We start from the raw sequence: 15,098 nt of genomic DNA, 5'->3' as shown, positions 1-15,098 counted from the left end.
AGTATCATTTTTATCTTCAAATATGTATAATAAACAAACTTGCTGTAAAAATTCATGATGTTATCTAGAAGAGTTTTTAAGATAAGCAATTTTAAAGTTTTGAGTACAAATTAAATTTACCATTTCGGAAGGTTCGGAAAACGCAAAACATAAAAACTTAAAAAATTTATAAAAAGAAAACCTATAAGAGATACAGCAAAAAATTTTTGCAGGTGTTGTCAGGGTGGTATTAGAACCATTTGAGCCAAATTTCATGAAAATCTAAGGAGGTGGGTGTAAAATTTATTTTTTATTGGGTGATTTGATGTGGAATGACCCTAATGCCAGAACTATGCAGCCTCTCTAAAGCAGATTTTATCAGTGTGGCCAGATTATTTGCCTGTACACCGTTGATAAAGAAATATGCAATCGGGCATATAAATTTGCCTTTAATAGAGACAAGCATGAAAGCCAGAGCTTCAGATGCCTCTATTACTTGTTTTGACTGAGGCACTTCCCCACCAAACTCTAAAAAAACCTTTGTTTTGCTTAGTTCCTTGGTCCCAAACTACTTGCTTCCTAATTGCCACACTGTCTACAATTAGACATGAATTGCTGAACTGGTCCCTTATAATTGGGTTCGAATCAACGTACTTAAAAACATCTTTTAAGAAGCCAGTTTCACAGATGACACTTGCCACCCATTTAGAAATCAATGATTCATGGGACAGAGGCATTAATTTTTGCAGGTATTCATATGCTGCTGGTGAATAAAAGTACACAGTCATCGCAAACATTTTCACATTTGTTGTGTATCAATTACCCTTTGACGAGAGAGAGTTGTCCACTAAATTGCACACTAATTGCACTTGTGTTCCTTTCTGATGATTGAGGAAGTTTTGTAACTTCTCACGAAGATGCCCCTTCTTCTTCAATGAACTTATGATGTCATCCATGGAAAACACTTTCTTCTCTCTTCTTCGAAGTTTTTCACGGACACACTTCAGTTTACGTTTTAATTCGTGCACAATGTCTGAGAAAAAATTGCAAGTTTCGGTCGCCTTGTCTTCCATTTCTACTTTCGACTGTATACCACAATCAATTACTAGAGAACCAACTGCACTCTGAAATAAAGAAATAATTTCGTTACATATGATTGAAATAACTCAAGGCTTGATGAAAAAATATTATAAGAAAACTTTGGGTGGGTGTGAAAACATCCTTATACTAACGTTTTCGACACAATTCGCAGCTTCTGCATTGGATAAATGGGACATGCTTTCCACGGAAGAATTCTCATTGACAACATTCTCCACGCAATCAGTAGCTTCTGCAGAGGGCAAATCAAGCACGGATACCAGGACGTGAAGCGTTCAAATGAAGTAGTTCATTCATGAAGTACGGAAGCCTGGCGAAGTTGCCCAGTTCGCCGCTCAGCCGCGGCTACGCTCGCTTCGCCTCGCTCGTACAACAAAGCTTCGCAATACTTCATAATTTTACCAACAGATGGCCGAACTAAGCAGTAACGTGCACGCAACGTTTTGCGTCTTACAGCGTCTGACGTGAGTTAACTTAAATAGAGCATTGTCGAAGGGGACGAAGGAAAGATAAACAGAGAAGCATGTCACATATAAAGAAGGTATTACGTTTAATCTTGCTCGACATTTTCTCAAAAAACGTCTTCATCTGCCAAGTGAAACCTTATTTGTTTTATTCATGGACTGAAAACTAGGGCTACCAACGAAATGCAGTCCAATTTTATGTTCCTTTCAAAATTTAATCCAAAATGCAATGAGTATGTTTACCACTGTCACAAAGTCTATATACCTACGTTACGTAATTATTCAGAAGTTTTCCTGTATATTTTATTTTTGTTGAGAATAATAACTCTCTAAATTCAAAACGTAAACTGTCACCTGTAGTCATTGGTACGATTTCTGGTAAAATCCCTCATTATTTTATTCAGAAAGCAGTTTTTGTTTCTGTTCACGCTTATACAATGGCTAGCAACTCACGATCGCCTAAAAGTACTGAAATTTGGGGTTTCTTCGCCGGTTTAGATAATGGGAAAGCAATGTGCAACTGTTGCTCTAAGTGTATTTCACCGCGCGATTCGTCGACAGCCAGTAGAGGGAGTACTGAAGTGAAGGGAGAATGAGTGACGTAGCGCCGATTTGAGGGAGAGTGGAAGAGAGTGAGTGAACTAGACAAAAGTGTGGAGTGTGCTATCTGTGAAGAGTTTGAAGTGCCAGTTTATTGAAATTGAGTGGTTAGTTCACACTTCACTGGAGTGAAGCGTTCATTTGAACGACTCATTCACGAGCTCCCCATCACTACATCGTTGTCACTCAAAATCCCAACATGTCGTCGTGGCTGTTTATTTGGTGGCATCAAATGTGTCGGAAAGTCAAAAACTGATGGCACTGCTTCGGGTCTGAGACGTTTCTTCCACGCTCCAGGGCTCACTACGTAATCATCTTGTCGGAAAAGGCTTCCGCAAAGAAAACTGCAATACGTAGGTTTAAAATCTTTCCGCTTCACGGAAGTAATCCACTTCTTTAGCAGCACTGGGTGCTTTAGAGGAAACCTGTTCAAGAACATCGAATTAACAAACGCACTAAGTCTGTATTGTTGTCGTATTGTATCGGTAGTCCTATTATCTGTGAAATGGTAAGTCACTTTCCTTACTCCATCGCTTCGTTCAATTGAAAGCGGAACAAGAAATCACCATTTCGATAATCCTTAATTCCTTATACACCGTACAGACCGAGAGAAACTTCTTGGTAAATTCAAATATGGCGGGCAATACAGACGATAGTAATCAGCTGGTAGAGCCATCGATCGATAGGTCCGGTAGTTGAGCATCCCTCATTTCGCTAGCTTTAGACGCCTGTCCTTCACGGCGCGCGATTTGCAGTAGCAAAGTCTTTGTATTGGCTCTCGCGATTTGTAAGACGAGGTACTAGCTGCATGTGGGATTTCAGTTTCGCAATTTTGGGCCACCCCATGTCTTCCTTCCAAACCTTGTTTAATAAAAAAAAACACGCGATACACAAATCATCACGATATGCATCAAAGTTTTTACATGTTAAACATTTTTTAACGTTTATGTTGAGTTTATTCTGATAACTAACATAACCACAATTTACACTCGGCGCCATCTTATAAAACTTGGAAAGTTTAATTTTGACAGTAATGTATTTTGTGTTTCTTCTCTAATAAGTGATGTTAGTTGTGCTATGGAATCTATTCATTGTATTCAATCTTTACCCAAAAACATGCAAAGCCCAAGTTATGCAATGATACCAGTAAAGTTGATAAAAACCCTGTAAGACAGTGTGGATGTAGCATTTGATGAAACTAAAAGTAATGTTTTATATCAAATTTCTAATAACGGAGATGATGATTAAGATTAAGACTGATCAGTGGGAGGAAACTGTTTGATTGATACAGGTACCCCGGTTTGCGGTATATCTGAACAGTTTGAAAACAATGTAAAAAAAGCGATCGACCAGTGCCCCAAAAAATGATACAAAGTGAAAACAAGAGACAGAACGTATTAATTCTTTCTGACAGTCATGGTCGTCACTGTGCAAAAATTATGATCAGTTCTCAATATTAAAAACACTACATCTCTTCTTCAATAAAACCTCACGCACAGTTAAAGGACGTGATTTGTAACATAGACAGGAAGACGAAAGAATATACGAAAAATGACAGTGTCATCATTCTATGTGAGACAAACAACATCCTAATTAAATTTCAGGATTTCAAATGTGCCTTAACAGATTCTCTTCAGTAGACAATCCACACAAAAGTTATCTTGTGCACAATTCCGTTCAGATAGGATGTACCAAAAGTGAACAACAGAATCTATGCTGCAAACGAATTCTCAATTAGGACTGCAAAAAATTATGAGCATGTAATGGTAATGGACGTCAATACATTCCTCAGTAGAAGCAGTTATACAAAGCATGGACTTCACTTGCGAATGTAAGGCAAAGAGAAATTATGTAGACATTTACAGCTAGCAGTAGGTGGTAATCTGGAAATACCAGCTCTAACATACACACAATATTAAGACCTTTCAGCAAATATGACGGTGAGAACACAAGAAAAATCGGCAGCAAAAACGGACTTATCCAACTCGATAGTTATGAAAGATAAACGAGGAGCCGCAAAAAAGAACTATACTACACCTTCATCACTCACAGAAGACACAGCGAAACAAAACTACCATCGACTAAACCAGGCTGGCAAAAGCATCTAACCCAAAAAAAGCAGCAGAACCAAGTTCCACACCTGAAGATATTCAAGATACAACAAGAAGAACTGGGCACTGGAAACCAGAAGTAGTACTCAAAGGAGAACCACTAAGGGCATCAGCAGATCCAGTCTCAAAAGTATCACCAAGGACACCTAGTTTTACATGTATCAGTGAACACCAACCATCAACTACTACCACCCCAGCAACAAGAGGAAGTTCAGCAATTCCAGTGAGAAGAAATGTAAGGCGACCATGTCATCTACAAGATTTTTTATTCCCAAAAAGCCTCAAAACCAAATTAGGATAACTAGTGCACTTATCAATACCACCTCCAGTAGCAGTCCTTGCAGGAAAAACAGAAACCACCTCAACATCGACCACACAAGTGAAATGACCAGAGAGATGGAGAAATGCACCATATCACCATCAGGACATTTTCTTATGACCAATGGAAAAAACCAACTCACACTTCTAGATGAGAATGAAGATTTCCTGCATAATTTAAATTCAGGAATAGAGGTAAGTGGTCAACCAAGTACAATCAGAACAAACCTAAAATCTCACCAGGTCATTCTTCTTCATCAGAATATACAGTCACTTGGGAATAAAGTAAGAGAGCTTGAAATCTTGCTATCAAGTGAACTCAGATATGTTAATATACTTTGCTTAACTGAACACTGGCAGAAAGAAAATGAGTTAAAGACAGTGAAAATAACGGATTATGTGTTAGCAGCACAAATTTGTTGAAATCAGTTTACACGTCAGGTAACTGCATATACATAAATAAAGATATCAAATTCAATAACTTAGACAATATTGAATGCTTAAACACCGAGAAAGATTTTGAAATAGCAGGCACAGAAATTCCAGCATTCAAGTTAATTGTAGTATGTTTATATAGATCTCCAGATACCTACCTAAAAAAATTCAAAACTTGGCTTGATATTTTACTAAATAAAGTAGTAACAAATCGAAAAACAGTTCTTATATGTCAAGACCTAAATGTGGACTTTAATAAGCGAAGCAATTCAAAATCTGAGATGATGAACATATTAGCAGCCAATAATTTGGAGATAATAATCCACTCCCCTACACATGAAACAAATCGTTCTAGTATTACTATAGACCAAATAATAATTAGCTCCAAAACAATATATAAATCAGTTGTAATTAAAGCTGGACTGGCAGCCCATCATGCACAGGCTATAAGCTTTTGTGTAAGCAGTAATCCATCCTATAATTATATGAGGAAGACTCCACACATAGGCATAACTTTCAGTAATACTGCAGTACAGACATTCCAGAATTATCTCCAACAAGAATCATGGGAGGTAGTGTATAGTACAGAAAATATTTCTGATAAGTTTCATACATTCACGAATATTTTTAAATATTATTTTGATCTTGCGTTTCCATTGAAAACCAAAACAACCCAAACCACTAAAAGCAACAAGTAGATTACTAGTGGTATAAGGAAATCTTGTGCTAGAAAATGGTACCTTCACAATATTGCAAGAAGCTACATCACAACTCAGGAGTTTGATAGTTACTTTAAAAAAATATAAATCTATCTTAAATCAAATAATAAAGAAGGCAAAGAAACGAGACAATGACAAATACATAGAAGATGCTTCAAACAGAACCAAAGCAATCTGGCAAGTTGTAAAGAAAGAAACCAAATCTTACGAAAACAGAGTTAATAATTTAGTATTAAAGGCTGTCTTGGAAAACATGAATAACCCAAAGGAAGTAGCTAATATGTTTAATATTTACTTTATAATTGTAACAGAGAAACCACTACAACAGACCTCTGATAGAAAATAGCATACAGAAACAGGAAAAATGTCTCAAGCAGACCAATGTTACTAGACCCAACAAATGTAGAAGAAGTACAGGTTACAATAAAAAGTCTCAAAATGAAACACTCTGCAGGTGTAGGTGATTTACCTGATTTCATTATAAAGAAGTGTGGGGACTTGATTACTGAGCCCTTAACCCACCTGTGTAACCTATCTTTTGCTACAGGAACTTTTCCTTCATGTTTGAAAATAGCAAAAGTAAAGCCATTATACAAGAAAGGAAACAAAGATGGTATTTCCAACTACAGACCACTGGCATTTCTCTCTCTTTTCTCAGAAAATATTAGAAAGGCTTTTCAATAAGAGTTAGCAGACTTCTTAGAGGATAATGGCATTCTGTCAGAATCTCATCATGGATTTAGAGCAAACCGTTCAACCAAATCAGCAGTGCAATCCTTTCTGTTAGAGGCACTGATAGCATTAGACAACAACAAAAACTTACAACTGGCATATTGTTAGAACTTTTCAAAGGCATTTGACACCATAAATCATAACAAATTGCTACACAAGCTAGAAAACCTTGGCATTAGGGGAACAGCTAACAACTGGCTCAGCTCTTATCTTAAGAACAGGGTACAATATGCGGAAATAGATCAAGAAAGGGACAATGCCATTAGGAAATATGATTCCAAGCTACTGACTGTTAAATATGGAGAGCCACAAGGATCAGTAATGGGTCCTGTCCTGTTCTTACTCTATGTAAATGACCTAAACATAAGCAATGACAGCAGTAAAATATTTCAATTTGCTGATGATATGAGTGTTGTAATTACAGGAAACTCAGAAGAAACTCTTATTAAAAACATAAAAGAAGCCGCTGACAGGCTAACATGTTACTTTGATGACAATGACTTAATAATAAACACCGAAAAAACTGTAGCTATGGATACATACATAGCACGAACAAAAAATCTGATATCAGCCAATGTAGAGCTATATGGACAGACAATTGCCAAAACAGCCTGTACCAAATTTCTTGGACTTCATCTACAAGACAACTTGAAATGGAAAGCACATATTGAGCAAATGAACAAAAAATTAAGTACTTTTTGTTTTGTGAATTGTGATTTATTCATCTCATGACGTACATTTGGTTCGCGTATAGGAGACATGTCAAAAATTTATAAAACAAATACAATGATTTTTACATTAATAAATAGTAGCACTATAATAAATAACAACATTATAAGGATAAAACTTTCTACCTAGCTCAAATTTCCAGTTTGTCCTGAATGAATTCATCTACTGTGTAATAACACTTCAATGTCAGTTCCCCATATAGCTTTCTTTTAAGTGAACCTAAATTCATCTGCGTCAACTTGTTCCCTTTTAATTTATTACAAATTTTCATTCCCATATATTGAGGTCCCTGGGCATACAGTCTAAGGTGGTGGGTGGGGAGTATAAAATTTTCTTTGTTTCTGGTATCATGTTAATGGACAAAATGGTTTCCCTCAAATAATTCATGTCTGGTGTACAAAATTATAATAATCTCATATATGTATAAGGATGGCAGAGTTAATATTTTAAGTTTTCTAAATAATGGTCGACATGGTCCTTTGTGATTTGCAGTGCACATATTTCGTACGATTTTTTTCTGTATTTTTAGTATCCGCACTATGTTTGTCGAGTTACCCCAAAAAACAATAGCATAGCTAATAATGGATTCAAAGTAGCTTGTATATGCTACTTGTTGTTTGTCCATGTCAGTTGCAGTTAACAATATTTGCATTGCAAATGCAAAGCTGCTCAGTTTGTTTGCCAGGTATTCAATGTGTGCCTGCCAGCTCAAATTTTTATCTACATTGAAACCTAAGAATTTGACTGAGTCATCTTTTTCTATGCCTTGGTTTTTGTGTATAATCTTAATCTGCTCACATTTTGACTGTTTGGTTCTGAACTGCATCATATGAGTCTTAGATATGTTTAGATTCAACCCATATAGCTGAAATCAAGTTTCTAAGGTACTGATCACAGATTTCGGAATTTTTTCCAAGTCCTGATCTTCAACTAAGACAGAAGTATCATCTGCAAACACAACTGATGGGGAGCTGATATTTAATGGGAAGTTATTAACATAAAAGAGTAATAGGACTGGGCCTAATATGGAGCCTTGTAGAACACCCTGAGATATTTTTTTCCAATCAGAAAAATAATATGTGCCATTTGAAGAAATGCAAACTCATTGCTTTCTGCTGGATAAGTAGGATTTAAGCCATTGTAGGGCACTGCCACTAATGCCATACTTTTCAAGTTTGTAAACAAGCAGTGCATGGTTCACGGAATCAATCGCCTTTGTGAGGTCGCAGAAAATTCCTGCCTCCTTCTTTCTCTTGTCTTATGGTGTGCTTATTTTCTCAATGAAACTGTTTAATGCATCAATGGTGTTTTTACCCTGCTGAAAACCAAAATGGTCATTTAGAATACCGTAACAGAATATTTTGCAATGAAGTTTTGGATTTGTGCAACAGCAGGTTTTTCAAATATTTTAGATAGAACTGGGAAATCGAGATGAGACGATTACTTCCCATGATCTCTCTTGATCCCTTCTTGAAGAGTGGTTGACTTCAGCATATTTCAGTACCTCTCAGAAACAGCCCACTTCAAAACACTGATTTCTTATCTGAGCTAGTGGGTTTGCAATTCTACTGTGCACCACTTTAATAACTTTGGTGGGTATTCCATCCCAACCTGCAGATTTTTTGTTTCTTAATGTTAGGGTAGCATTTTCTACATCCTCCACAGAAACATTTTTAGAATTTTGTAAAGTTTTCTGAGTTTTCGGCTAGGCCAAAGGGATTTACTTAGTTGTGATAATCTGTTACATCTACATCAGACTTTGCTACATTTATAAATAATTCATTAAAGTACTCTGGTATTTGAGTTGGCTTTCCAATAGTATTTCCTTCAATGTCAACTTTTGAAATTTCTTAGTTACAGGCTTTAACACCTAACTCAGATTTAATGAGAGACCACACAGCCTTTGTCTTTTTTTATGATTTAAAATTAGCCTGTTATTTGCCAGTTGTTTTGCTGCCTTGACAACTCTTTTAAATATGGTTTTATAGAGTCTAACATATTTAATGAAACCAAATCTTGATTATATTTTAGTTCTCTGTGCAGTCGCCTTTTCCTTACACTGGAAATTTTTATGACCTGGGTAATCCACTTTACTGTGTTTGTTCTTTTACTGCTGCAGAGTCTCGGTGGAAACTGTTTAAGAATTTCTCAAAGTTTTCGTCACTTGAGTTACAATAATCAAAAGGCCATATTTTATCTCTTGTTATATTTGTTTGGTTCTTTAGTTTCTTTCGTAATGGTGGCTGAAGTTTTTCGTTGTTTGTCAGTTGTATAACTCCGCGTATTTACCGAAGTACGTTCATCTAATACTGAAGTTTTTTCACATGCACAACACTTTTCACGTTTCAAAGTAATATTTTCTTGCTTTAGTAACGTCAGTTCTGCTTTCAGTGCATCAATGCCACTTTGAAGTAGACGAATAATTTCGTCCTTAGAACTTAGTGCGGTTGTTAGTCGCGCATTTTCGTCACTAGTACAGTCGAGGCATGTCCACTGAATATCGTCATTTATAAATTTCAGACACACGTTTGCACACTTCTCATGTAACCAAAAGTTTCACTTAATGCATAGAATTCCTTTGACTACACGTTTTTTACACTTTACACACGAACAACCACTTAATTTTAACTTATTTTGGAGCATCGTATCACCACACAATCCTACCGGCGCCATCTTGTTCTTCTGAAAAAACGTGTTACATACATTAAAAAATTCTACCAGCTACACCACCCTTCTGTGTGTACGGTATATTATGCAGTTGTACCACAGTCTAGTGGTTGTACACTCTCACCTCCGGTATGGGATTTTGTTCTGGGGAAATTCTGGAGATGCCATCAAAACATTCAAAATTAAAAAAAAAAATTATAAGAATTTGGAAGGGGTAGATAATCGCAAATCATCCGGACCATTGTTTCAAAAAAGGATGATCCTGCTACTTCCTTGCAGATATATACTTGAAAATATAATGTATTTAAAGCAAAACTTACATACAAAAAGATCATTCGGGGGTTGGATTCCCTCACTTCTTTATCGAAGACTTTCACTACCTGGGCTACTCTCAGGGTGCATCTTCGACGTGGAAGATCCCCATCATTTCCTTGCTGTGTCGTCTGCTCGCTGTCCGGTCCTCCTCCTCCTCGCCGCCGCCACCGCCTGCCGGTGCTCGCCGCCGCCTGCCGGTGCTCGCCGCCGCCGCCGTCGCTGTTTGGCCGCCGCCTGCGCCGCCGCCGCCTCCGCCGCCTGGTCGCCGCCTGCCGGTGCTCGCCGCCGCCGCCGTTCGGTCGCCGCCGCCGCCGCCTGCCGGTGCTCGCCGCCGCCGCCATCTGGTCGCCGCCGCCGCCCTTCTCGTGCGCCACCACCATGTCCCAACCCACCACCACTATCATTTTCACCTCTCCCTCCGCTGCTCCAACCACCATCACATGGAGCTCATCCTCCACCCCCCTTCCTGTCCTTCCTTCTCTCCCTGTCCACCCCACCCCTGCGCCACTTTCGGCTGTAACCACCCCCAACTCCTCCTCCCCTATCACTGTCGCCTCATCGACAGCTACTGACTTTCCGCCGCTCCCTGCACTGCCTCCGACAGGCTCCAAGCCAGCACGGATCTCTGCTCGACGTTCCACAGTCTCTGTGACACCCACGCCCCCTCCGTCTGCGTCATCCGCTGCTCAGGGTGGTCCTGCCCCCCGCCATCTCCCCCTGCAACCCGTACCCCTGCCCCCTCTCCACCTGGTCGTGCCCACGAAACCTTCAAAGCGCCTGAATGTTGACCCTTCCCCCGAAGTCTCCTCCAAAAAAACCCCCAATCCCCGTGACCCAACAACCCCCATGGACGCGGCCCCGACCCCCGCCCCCACCACGCCTGCGACCCACACCTTTGTACTCTCCAATCTTGACCCTCAATTCCTTGATGCCCGCTCCCTCACCCTCGCCATCTGGAAATACTACCCCAATGCCCCCATCTCCCAACTGATTCCTCGCAAGGACTCGGTCCTCATAAAATCCCCCAATGCTTCCTTCCACACTGATCTCCTCTCCCGCATCCCCCATATCCAGTTTGGCCAACGTGCAACCCTCACCCCCTACCACACCCCGTCCTCTCCCCGTCAGCCTCAACCTCCCCGACGTCCGCCAACCTTCACCGCTGTGATCACGAAGCTTAGACCCGTGATCACGGAGGCTGAGGTGTTGGCGGAACTCAATTCCCGGCCCGACATTGAAATCTGCTCGGCCCCTCGCATCTTCAATGATGCCGGGCCGACTTTTCTCATGCGGATATTCACGGAATCCTCCTCCTCCATTGACCGCCTCCTCACCGAGGGAGCCCTCATCTACAAACGGCGCCATAAGGTGGACCCCTCCCGTTCCCCAGTCCAATCCTACCGCTGCCAACGCTGTCTCACCTACAACGACCACGTTACCTCTGCCTGCAAGAACCCCCCTACTTGTCCCCAGTGCAAAGCTTCACACTTCCTCAAGCATTGCCCCAACCTCACCTCTCCCCCCTCCTGCAACACTTGCAACGAACCACATCCTACCTACTCCTCGAAGTGTAAAGCGAAACCTCCACCAGTAACCCCTGAGCTCACCGTCCCCGTCCGTCCTGTTGATGACCCCATCCACCCCAACAACTCGCTCCGCCCTCCCCTTACTGCCCCCTACTGCTGACGCTGTTGCCACCCATATCCCCACCAAAGCCATCCACCCTCACCGTCCCGCCCTGCCTCCACAGGCCGTCCTTCTCCTTCGAGAGTCCCACCGCCTGTACCGCTCTTTTCTCCGCACTCGTGACCGGAATACACTTACCCACCACTGGCCATTATGACGACACATCCGCAACCTGCTTATTGCGAAGAAACGCCGTGCCTGGCACCAGACATGTACACAACTCAACACCACGCTCCCCATAAACTCTTCCAAGTATTGGTCTGCTTTCCACCGCCTTACTGGGAACCGCCCCAACCCCCCAGTACCCTCTCCTCCTTAATGACCGTCCCTTTCCTGACAACCTCAGTAAGGCCAACCACTTTGCCTCCCACCTCTCTGATGTTTTTTCCATCCCAGATGATCCCCACTTTGATTATTCCCTCCTCCCTGATGTCATAGACTGTACGAATACCTCTGTTCCTCCCCTTGCTCCTAGCTTCCAGTACTTGGGCCACACCCCACCATCTGCACTTAACACTCCCATCACAACACAGGACATCAGCCTCACACTCCGCACTAAACGCAACACTGCTCCCGGCCACGACTGCATTGCCTACCGCCACCTCAAACACTGCCCTCCCTCCTTCCTTTCCCTCCTTGCCACCCTCTACAATGTCATCCTTGCCACTGGCTTCTATCCCGACCTGTGGAAAACCTCCCGTATCCTGATGTTCTCCAAACCCAACAAGCCTCCATCTGATGCCTCTTCCTATCGTCCTATCTGTCTCACATCGGTGTTCAGCAAGCTCTTGGAATCCATCCTTTCCCGGCGCATCCATCTCCACCTCCACCAAAACCACCTCCTCCCAAACACCCAATGTGGCTTTCGACCTTCCTTCTCTGCTGATGACCAACTCCTCCGCCTCACTCATCTCCTCTCCCTCCAGCTTAACTCCGTTCGCTCCGCCATTTTTGTCTCACTTGACCTCAAAAAGGCCTACAACCGTGTCTGGCATCCTGGTCTCCTGTTTAAACTCCAAACCTATGCTCTTCCTCTCAACTACATCCGTCTGATGGCCTCCTTCCTCTCCCACCACCCCTCCTTTGTTACCATCCATAATGCCAATTCCCACACCTTCTACCCCTCTGCAGGTGTGCCCCAGGGCTCTGTCCTCTCCCCTCTCCTCTACCTCCTGTACACGGCAGATATGCCCCAGGCCCCCCCCCCCCCGCCAGTACACCTCTTGCAATATGCTGATGACACCACATTCCTCGCCCTCGCTTCTACCCTCCAACGGTCCCAACGCCTTCTCCAGAATCACCTTGACCTTTTTGCTGCATGGTGTAACCAGTGGCTCCTGAAACTCAATCTTTCCAAGACCCAGGCAATCATCGTAGGTCATACCACTTGCTCCTTCCGGCTCCTGGATTTCTCCCTTACTGTCTGCGCACGTCCTGTCTGCCTCAAGCCCACCCTCACCTACCTTGGCCTCACCATTGACCGTCACCTCACCTGGATCCCTCATCTCCGCTCCATCCAATCCGAAGCCCACAACCGCCTCCGACTCCTCAAACTCCTCTCTGGCCAGACATGGGGGTTGCACCCCTCTACCATCCTCCACACCTACAAATCCTTAATCCGTCCCATCCTCTGTTATGCCAGTCCTGTCTGGATATCTGCCCCCCCCCCCCCCCCAAATTCTATAAGTCCCTCCAAAGCCTTGAGCGTCATGCAATCCGCTTTGCCTTCCGTATATGCCTCCCGTCCCCCACGCGGGTCCTCTATGATCTCATTCCTTTCCCCCATCTGCTCCTATTCCTCGAACATATCCGCATCCTCTACACCTCCCGCCGTCTTGAACCCCCTCACCCCCTGGTTGCTCCTCTCCTCTCCCATCCCCGTCCCCTTCCACGTCTTCACCGTTGTGTCCCCACTACCCTCCCCCCCCTTTTTCCCGTCATCTGACCAGTTTCCCCCACCTGCTCTCGGTTGTGGTATGTCGTATTTGTGCCAACTTTTAGCGCAGTGTTTAAGTGAGTGTTCGGTGTTGTGCGTCCTTCCACAGTGTTGCGAACAGAAATCATGCTGTCGCTCGGTGTGCTTTTTATATCTCTTGCGAACAGAACCCAGACTGTCGCTGTGTTTTTTTAATTGTCTGTCTATTGTTTTTCTGCCTCCTGTGTGTTTTATTAGCTTCATCGACCCTGTGTTTTATGTTTTACACTCCAGAATTTTCTGCCATTTTTACCTTTAAGTCACCGATTTTACCGCCAACTGTTATTATTTTTTATTATCTTCAACTTTTTAAAAAATTCTATAGGATGAAGAGCGGCGTAATAAGCTGCTGCCAGCCCGCCCCCTTTGGGGGGAATCGAAACCCAATAAAGGAAAAAAAAAATACAAAAAGACCACTCATCACTCAAAATCACACAATACACAGCTATGATAGAAAACAAAAATTGGATGTACATGTTCAAAGCGCCAACACAAAGTTATTTTAAAACGGCCTTATCCAACCTAGTATCAAACTATACAATGCCTTATCAGATACCATGAAACACATACAAAACACTGGTCACTGCAAATCTAAATTGAAGTTGTACTTGGTTGATCACTGCTTTTACACGGTAAATGAATACCTACAAAACTAAATTTTTCTATGTTAACCCAATTTCTATGTTAACCTCATTCAGAAGAACATTTGTGTTTTATCTCTCTGTACATAGTGTAACAACATTTATTTAAGTATACATCATTAGTTGATATATTAATGTTTGTTATTATGTACAAAGGTATATTATATGTAAAACTGTTAATATTAATATAAAAATCCAAATATCTCTTGCACATTGTGCAGCTGTAGATGAAAATGAATCAGTAAATCAATTTAGAGACAAGAATTTTGTGGAAATATCCATTGTATGTATGAAGATAAGAGGAGCTACTGGTAAGCAAAGCAGGTATGTAAAATGTCTAGTACTGATAATGTTTAGTATAGAAGACAAGTTCTTTGGACATGTATGCATAATTACTCTTACTTTGGAAGAAAATATACACTATGTTTGCTCATTCATAAGGCTATATAATTGTGCTTTGTTTGTCATGAATGTAGTATGTAAGATGATGTGATTTCTGAGGTTCTGTCTTGTCTATTGACTAAGTTTAAATCTATGATACACTATATTAATTACGTTTTGTAATAGATTTGTGCTTTAGAATTTTATATATATATATATATATATATATATATATATATATATATATA

At 41.4% G+C, this 15,098-nt stretch overlaps 1 protein-coding gene across 1 annotated transcript; it reads right to left on the bottom strand.

The window, feature by feature from the left end:
- Positions 1–716: 716 nt before the first annotated feature.
- Positions 717–1,280, bottom strand: LOC126174845 (uncharacterized). The gene is made up of 2 exons (XM_049921231.1): positions 1,212–1,280; positions 717–1,103 (listed from the first exon to the last, which is right to left on the bottom strand). Exons 1-2 carry the CDS (start codon positions 1,254–1,256, stop codon positions 795–797), a joined length of 354 nt encoding a protein of 117 aa, XP_049777188.1. The 5' UTR covers positions 1,257–1,280; the 3' UTR covers positions 717–794.
- Positions 1,281–15,098: the final 13,818 nt, after the last annotated feature.

Source organism: Schistocerca cancellata, chromosome 3 (genome assembly GCF_023864275.1).
Source record: "Schistocerca cancellata isolate TAMUIC-IGC-003103 chromosome 3, iqSchCanc2.1, whole genome shotgun sequence".
Taxonomy (NCBI): Eukaryota; Metazoa; Arthropoda; class Insecta; order Orthoptera; family Acrididae; genus Schistocerca; species Schistocerca cancellata.
The sequence above is the reverse complement of the archived record's forward strand: the minus strand, read 5'-3'. Positions and strand labels throughout refer to the sequence as shown.

Excerpts from the sequence above, each read along its gene's own strand:
- LOC126174845 (XM_049921231.1), bottom strand. The coding sequence starts at position 1,256 with ATGTCCCATTTATCCAATGCAGAAGCTGCGAATTGTGTCGAAAAC. Across the intron at positions 1,104-1,211 it reads CTGCGAATTGTGTCGAAAAC|AGTGCAGTTGGTTCTCTAGT; the intron begins GTTAGTATAAGG and ends TCTTTATTTCAG.